Here is an 8,238-nt window from a genome sequence, read left to right on the forward strand (position 1 = left end):
ATGACCCTGGGGTCTCACGTTTGCCCCTGGGGAGGGGTAAACTTTACATACATTATATAGAAAAATCACAATTTTTACTATCACTTGTTTCATTTCTATTGGAATTCATTATAACTTGGTTAACATTATCAGCATGGGATGACAGTTTGATAGTATGCACATGTTGGCCCTGACTGACCCCCAGGGGCTGATGGGCGGGTCCAAAAACTGTCAAATTAAATTTCAAAATAATATCTTCTCAAGACACACATAAGGTAGAATCTGGAAGGGTCTTAAGGTGCTTTACCAAAATTGTGAATTTCATGGCCCTTGGGTCTCATGTTTGCCCCTTTGGAGGAGGTACCTTTTACTGTTGTTTATATAAGGAAATCACATTTTTGACTATCATTTGTGTCATTTCTATTGGAATTAGCAGTTTTGGAAGGCAGTTTGCTGGCATGCAATTATTGACCCCTATGGGCTGGTGGGCAGGGTCAAAAAGGGTCAAATACAGAAATATTTCAAAACTCAGGTGACAGTTAAGACCCATGCATTGGCATCTTGTTTTAATCTGGTGGGCCTGTTAACTATTCAGTGTGATGAATTATTTTCCACACATATTCATCATCTATGCATTCTTGGGATATAATTTCATATCTGGTGTGGGACCACCAAATTGTCATGTAAAAAGTTATATTTATTCTGTTTTTTCTTGTAGTAAATTATCTCTATCTTAATTCCTGTCTGTTGTAGATCGTCGGTATAGCCGCTTTGGTCGTAGGTATTGTGTCGATGGTCGGAGACAGCAATCTATTTAGCCTGCTGAAACTGTCACTCGACCAATCCACCCTAGTCCAGTCGTCGTCTGTGATTATCATCGTTACTGGCGTTATTCTGTTCCTTATCGGGTTCATTGGTTGCTGCGGTGCCTACAAAGAAAGTGTGTGCATGCTGGGAATCGTAAGTACCTGAAATCTCGAGTAAAGTTTATTTTTCAGAATACGTCTTCCTTACATTTTCATTTGTTAAAGAAAGGTTCTCCTGAGAGCTATTAGTAACAGTTTCATTGAAATTTTCTGTCATTCTGATCCCTTGCCTCGGTCACCGTGAATACTCGGGGATATATCTTTTAGCTTTTCTTGACCCAACTGATTTCCATGTAACAGAGTTCTTGAAAGTAATCACTCATACCGATATGATGAGCCACTAGGCTTAAAGTGATAAAGAATGCATGTTTAAGATAACAAGTTAATTGGTATACGTCACTATATGTACCAATGTTCTGTTAATTTTACAGTATGCTGCTGTTGTTATCATCATCATCATCATTGAAATAGCTGGTATTGCTGTAGCAGCTGCATTCCAATCAAAGGTAATGTAATCCACAGATAAACAAATTACAGGTAAGGTAAATTACAGGTAAAAAATCACAGGTAAAGCAAATAGCATGTAAAGTTAATTTCTGATAAAAAAAATTACAGGTGAGGTAAATAACAGGTAAACTACAGGTAAAAAAATCACAGGCTAGACAAATCACAGGTAAGGCAAATTGCAAGGAAGGTAAATAAAAGATAAGGCAAATGACAGGTGAGGTATATTACAGGTGAAAAATAACAGGCAAGGCAAATCACAGGTAAGGCAAATTGCAAGTAAGGTAAATAACAGATAAGGCAAATCACAGGTGAGGTAAATTAGAGTTAAGGTATACGTAAATTACAGGAAAAGAATCACTTAAAAACACTGATTAGGAAAATTACTGGTAAAAACATCACAGGTAAATCACAGAATTCTTGTTTTATTTGATATGGCACAAGCATATGTTTTTTTCTGTCCATGTAATACTGTTTGTTAAATTACTCGGGTGACCAATTAGGCCCATAGGCTTCTAATTTAAAAACACTTCTCTGAAATATTGGTAACCTAACTTAATTGTGATATACATGTATAGGTGTGAGGCATTGTTCAGATGACATGTGTAACATGTTACTATTTTTAGTTTGTCTTTTTGACAGGTGACCTCTGAACTGAAGAGCGGTCTAAAGAAGCACATTATGGAAGATTATGATGGGACTGGTGCCATGGACACCTTCACCTTCTTTGTCGACCAAACACAAGTCCAGGTAAGTTTTACCATGATTTAGTGACACTACCATAGTCCAGGTACCAGGTAAGTTTTACCATGATTTAGTGACACTACCATAGTCCAGGTACCAGGTAAGTTTTACCATGATTTAGTGACACTAGTCCAGGTACCTGGTAAGTTTTACCATGATTTAGTTACACTAGTCAAGGTACCTGGTAAGTTTTACCATGATTTAGTGACACTACCATAGTCCAGGTACCAGGTAAGTTTTACCATGATTTAGTGACACTAGTCCAGGTACCTGGTAAGTTTTACCATGATTTAGTTACACTAGTCAAGGTACCTGGTAAGTTTTACCATGATTTAGTGACACTAGTCCAGGTACCTGGTAAGTTTTACCATGATTTAGTTACACTAGTCAAGGTACCTGGTAAGTTTTACCATGATTTAGTGACACTAGTCCAGGTACCAGGTAAGTTTTACCATGATTTAGTGACACTAGTCCAGGTACCAGGTAAGTTTTACCATGATTTAGTGACACTAGTCCAGGTACCTTTGAAGTTTTACCATGATTTAGTGACACTAGTCCAGGTACCTGGTAAGTTTTACCATGATTTAGTGACACTAGTCCAGGTACCAGGTAAGTTTTACCATGATTTAGTGACACTAGTCCAGGTACCTGGTAAGTTTTACCATGATTTAGTGACACTAGTCCAGGTACCTTTGAAGTTTTACCATGATTTAGTGACACTAGTCCAGGTACCAGGTAAGTTTTACCATGATTTAGTGACACTAGTCCAGGTACCTTTGAAGTTTTACCATGATTTAGTGACACTAGTCCAGGTACCTGGTAAGTTTTACCATGATTTAGTGACACTAGTCCAGGTACCTGGTAAGTTTTACCATGATTTAGTGACACTAGTCCAGGTACCTGGTAAGTTTTACCATGATTTAGTGACACTAGTCCAGGTACCTGGTAAGTTTTACCATGATTTAGTGACACTAGTCCAGGTACCTGGTAAGTTTTACCATGATTTAGTGACACTCGTCCAGGTATCTGGTAAGTTTTACCATGATTTAGTGACACTAGTCAAGGTACCTTTGAAGTTTTACCGAGTTATTCACACTAACCTAGTTTAATTTCTTCATTTCTGATTAACAGTTTGACTGCTGTGGTGTTGACAGTTACACAGAGTTTGTTAATGCAACCAAGTGGAACAGAGGGAATGCCACAATTCCTCTCTCATGCTGTATACTTACAAACAAAGATGATTACCCAGAGAATCCATCGAAAGCAACAGCCAAGAACCAAACATGTCAGCAGTCTCCTGATTCAACCAACTCTAACATCAACAAGGTAAGTCAGACTTGTTTGTCAAATCTACACTTGTTTCAGTCTCGCTCACAAAGTGGGTCACTGACAATGGTATGTGTTAACGACAATGATATGGGTTACTGACGATGGTATGGGTTACTGATGATGGTATGGGTGGTTACTGACGATGGTCATGGGCTACTGACGATGGTATGGGTTACCAACGATGGTATGGGTTACCAATGACAGTATGGGTTACCAATGACAGTATGGGATACCAACGATGGTATGGGTTACCAATGACGGTATGGGTTACAAACGATGGTATGCATTACCAATGACGGTATGTGTTACCAACGATGGTATGCGCTACCAATGACGGTATGGGTTACAAACGATGGTATGCATTACCAATGACGGTATGTGTTACCAACGATGGTATGCGCTACCAATGACGGTATGGGTTACCAACGATGGTATGCGCTACCAATGACAGTATGGGTTACCGATGTAGTATGCATTACCAATGACAGTATGGGTTACCAACAATGGTATGGGTTATTGCCGATGGTATGGGTTACTGAAGATTGTATGATTACTGACGATGGTATGGGTTACTGACGATGGTATGGGTTACCAATAATGGTGTGGCTATGTGACGGGTGGTATGACACCGATAACAGTGTAGTTATATGACGGGTGGTATGACACCGATAAAAGTGTAGCTATGTGACGGGTGGTATGACACTGATAACAGTGTAGCTATGTGACGGGTGTTATGACACTGATAACAGTGTAGCTATGTGACGGGTGGTATGACACCGATAACAGTGTAGTTATATGACGGGTGGTATGACACCGATAAAAGTGTAGCAATGTGACGGGTGGTATGACACTGATAACAGTGTAGCCGTGTGACGGGTGTTATGACACTGATAACAGTGTAGCTATGTGACGGGTGTTATGGCACTGATAACTGTAGTTATGTGACGGGTGTTATGGCACTGATAACAGTATAGCTATGTGACGGGTGGTATGACACTGATAACAGTGTAGTTATGTGACGGGTGTTATGACACTGATAACAGTGTAGCTATGTGACGGGTGGTATGACACCGATAACAGTGTAGTTATATGACGGGTGGTATGACACCGATAAAAGTGTAGCTATGTGACGGGTGGTATGACACTGATAACAGTGTAGCTATGTGACGGGTGTTATGACACTGATAACAGTGTAGCTATGTGACGGGTGGTATGACACCGATAACAGTGTAGTTATATGACGGGTGGTATGACACCGATAAAAGTGTAGCAATGTGACGGGTGGTATGACACTGATAACAGTGTAGCCGTGTGACGGGTGTTATGACACTGATAACAGTGTAGCTATGTGACGGGTGTTATGGCACTGATAACTGTAGTTATGTGACGGGTGTTATGGCACTGATAACAGTATAGCTATGTGACGGGTGGTATGACACTGATAACAGTGTAGTTATGTGACGGGTGTTATGACACTGATAACAGTGTAGCTATGTGACGGGTGTTATGACACTGATAACAGTGTAGCTATGTGATGGGTGGTATGACACTGATAACAGTGTAGCTATGTGACGGGTGTTATGACACTGATAACAGTGTAGTTATGTGACGGGTGGTTTGACACTGATAACAGGGTAGTTATGTGATGGGTGTTATTACACTGATAACAGGGTAGTTATGTGACGGGTGGTTTGACACTGATAACAGGGTAGTTATGTGATGGGTGTTATTACACTGATAACAGGGTAGCTATGTGACGGGTGGTAGGACAATGATAACAGTAGTTATGTGACAGGTGTTATGACACTTATAACAGTGTATACATAGTTATGTGTGATATATAAATCTATTTTTCAGTCCTGCTATAACTCTATTAAGGACTTCGCCATGAATAACGCCAGAAACATCATCATTGTTGGTGTAGTCGTCCTGATTGTCGAGGTGAGAATATACCAAAAGTGTGAATTTCATAACTTAGGGGCATTGCATGCTTCCCCATAGGAAGGGGGGATTTATTGTAGTTAAAAGGGATATTAAATTTTAACATAATTTGTTGAACTGCCTTTGGGAATGATTTTAAGTTGGTTAGAATTATCAATTTGGAATGGCAGTTTGATGGTATCGGGATGGGTCAAATTTACTAAAAATTCAAAACTTGTCTTCTTCAGACCCAGATATGGTAGAATCAAATACTCTTCAAATCTGGAAAGGTTCTTAAGATGGTTTACCAAAATTGAGGATTTCATTACCCTAGTCTCAGTTTCCTACTTGGGAGGGGGTGAAATATAGTTTATACGGGAAAATGATATTTAAGAGCATCATTTGTGAAATAGCCATTGAAATAATTCTTAGAATTATCATTTTCTAATTGGTGTTTGATGGTTGCCTATATTGGCACTGACTCTCATGGACAAATGGGCAGGGCCAAAATAGCCATATGGAAATTGACTGAAATATGTCAGAACTCAACTGACCATGAAGGCTCATGGCCCTCTTGTTAATTAGCTTATAGGAAATATAATTAAAACTGTTAAATGAAGCAAGGATATCACTGTGTATGTATATAACTCACCATTTTGAAAAGTTCAGATCAAAAAGTCAAGGTAATCAGAATGTTTGTTCTTTGAAATCTAGAATCTGTCTTTATCACATTTTCATAGGATTTTCCCGCCGCTGTAGGACAAATGGAGACTATATACCTACTTTAGTATTGGCCATTGGCTTACATCGAATGGCTGCACTTGTTCAATGACTTTTGGTCAATTAATTAAAAATATACCACTCTCAGAACCCAAAATTTTTTAGTGAAAATTTGAAATTGTGATTCTTTGTTAAAACAATGTTGTATATGCTATTCCAAATGATATTTACAAGTAGATTTAAAAAGTTTGAGTTATTTGTTTTGTTTCTGTTTAGGTGATCTGCTTCATCATTGCTGTATGTCTGTGTAACAGACTGAGGAAGGATGGTGACGCTTAGATACCCAACACCAGTAGTCTCCCCTTCATGATTGCATAGAGACTTATCGGGTTGTCTCCCTTTAACCAACGCCTCTTGAAAATACCATGTTTCATCATATGTTTTTTGGTAGAAATTTATAAAAATTCAAATAATGAACTGTTTTTGCTGTGAACTATTCATCTAATTTTTGGCAATTAAAAGGAAATATACCTTTTGATAATTAAGTCATCATATTCATATATGAAATAAATTTCATCTAAAGAGTATTATGATTTTTTTTCTAGAGAAAATACTCACACGGGGAACCTGGTAATCAGCAGAACCCAGTTTGAATCTCATTGTCATGTCTGAATATCTGTATTTGATGAGATTTTTTGTACATACTATATCCCTTTTTAGCTGTTTTTTTCTAGATCCTTATACATTTTCCATTTCATTTACATATATGTTGTTATACTGGCCATAATTATTGTTACGATATTTAGAATCCTCCTGTTGACGAGAATTTATTTGTTCTCTGTATTCATGTTTATTCAATATACAGTTGTGTTGAACACCCAACAGATACACCTGAACCTAAACTACATCAGTCATGTTACCATGACAACCACACCTAAACATGGTTCGTTGATGTAGTAACAAGGTTACTATAGTAGTAACATAGTTTGTTGCTGTGTTACTATCATGGTGACAAGGTAATGATAGAGTTATTTGTTACTTGACTTTTAAGTGCAATGTCTACGCAAACAGTTTATTGTTTCATATTCCTACTCTTTTATACATTTCTTCAACCATAATTTTATCACAATTTTCTTGTATTTTTAGAAATAAGTTAATGTTTTGCAAATATTCAATTTTCTTTTGTTGGCCATGTTAGGTTCTTTTTGTAAAGAGCAAATCTTTAAATTACAGTGTTGTAGAATCCTAACCAAGATCAAAGATTTAAATTTGATAATTTCATTTTATTTTTTCTTGGAAGGATTCCTCCTCCTGTTGCTCAGTGTTATAGTGTTAGTTAATACCTAATTGTAGTTTTTTAAAAAATGAAGTTGTTGCATTCTGCCATAAAAATGCATGGTTATATTTTTCAAAGGTTGAAAGTTTTAAACAAATATTTTTGTTGAATTTTAAATGCATAATGTTGTAGTAGAATCGTATTTCTTGCCAGAATAAATCAAAACTGTACTCCAGTTTCTGTTTTAAGGGAGATAACTCGTATTGTAAACTGTAAGGGAGATAACTCGTATTAAATTGTAATGTGTTCAAAATCTATATTAATACTTTTTATATTATACAGCAAATTTGTTTCTTAAAAGTTTTCCCCCATTGTGCCTTTATATATTCAGCTAACTAGTTCATTTCGAAAACTCCAAAATGGAGCAAGGACTGTGATGTCAAAACTCACCTCAAATTGTTTTACTCCTCTTTTCTTGATGATAAAGGATATCAATACCTATAACCTTTATTTATTTTCCCATTACAGGTCATACTGATCTCTTAATCTAGTTATATTTTAATATGTATAGGATGTAGAACAAAATAAAATTATAAAAAATTTCAATAAAGTGTGCATTTATTTTTACCCCCCCCCCGGGCATTTTGGCTAAAATTAATTAGTTTTATCACTCGACCATTTTGGCTAACACAGATTTACTTCTCAGCCATTTTGGCTGACAAGGTTTTACTGCTTGGCCATTTTATTTGGCTTACATGGTTTTGCCCAACGGTCATTTCGGATGATAGGGGGTTTACTCTTCAACAATTTTGGCCGACATGGGTTAACCTCTTTGTCAGTTTGGCTGACAGAGTTTTACCCCTCGGCCAATTCGGCTGACAGGGATTTACCCCTCGGCCA

At 37.4% G+C, this 8,238-nt stretch overlaps 1 protein-coding gene across 2 annotated transcripts in view; it reads left to right on the top strand.

The window, feature by feature from the left end:
• The window catches only part of LOC117316494 (tetraspanin-1-like), a 29,902-nt gene extending 21,958 nt beyond the window's left edge, over positions 1-7,944 (top strand). For both annotated transcript variants that reach the window (XM_033871103.1, XM_033871104.1), the window contains exons 3-8: positions 733-939; positions 1,277-1,351; positions 1,992-2,099; positions 3,225-3,419; positions 5,280-5,363; positions 6,339-7,944. In XM_033871103.1, coding sequence (XP_033726994.1) covers positions 733-939; positions 1,277-1,351; positions 1,992-2,099; positions 3,225-3,419; positions 5,280-5,363; positions 6,339-6,401 — 732 coding nt within the window. In that variant the 3' untranslated portion in view covers positions 6,402-7,944. The remainder of the gene's footprint in view (positions 1-732; positions 940-1,276; positions 1,352-1,991; positions 2,100-3,224; positions 3,420-5,279; positions 5,364-6,338) is intronic.
• The last annotated feature ends 294 nt before the right edge of the window (positions 7,945-8,238 follow it).

The sequence above is a fragment of the Pecten maximus genome, chromosome 18, assembly GCF_902652985.1.
Source record: "Pecten maximus chromosome 18, xPecMax1.1, whole genome shotgun sequence".
NCBI lineage: Eukaryota > Metazoa > Mollusca > Bivalvia > Pectinida > Pectinidae > Pecten > Pecten maximus.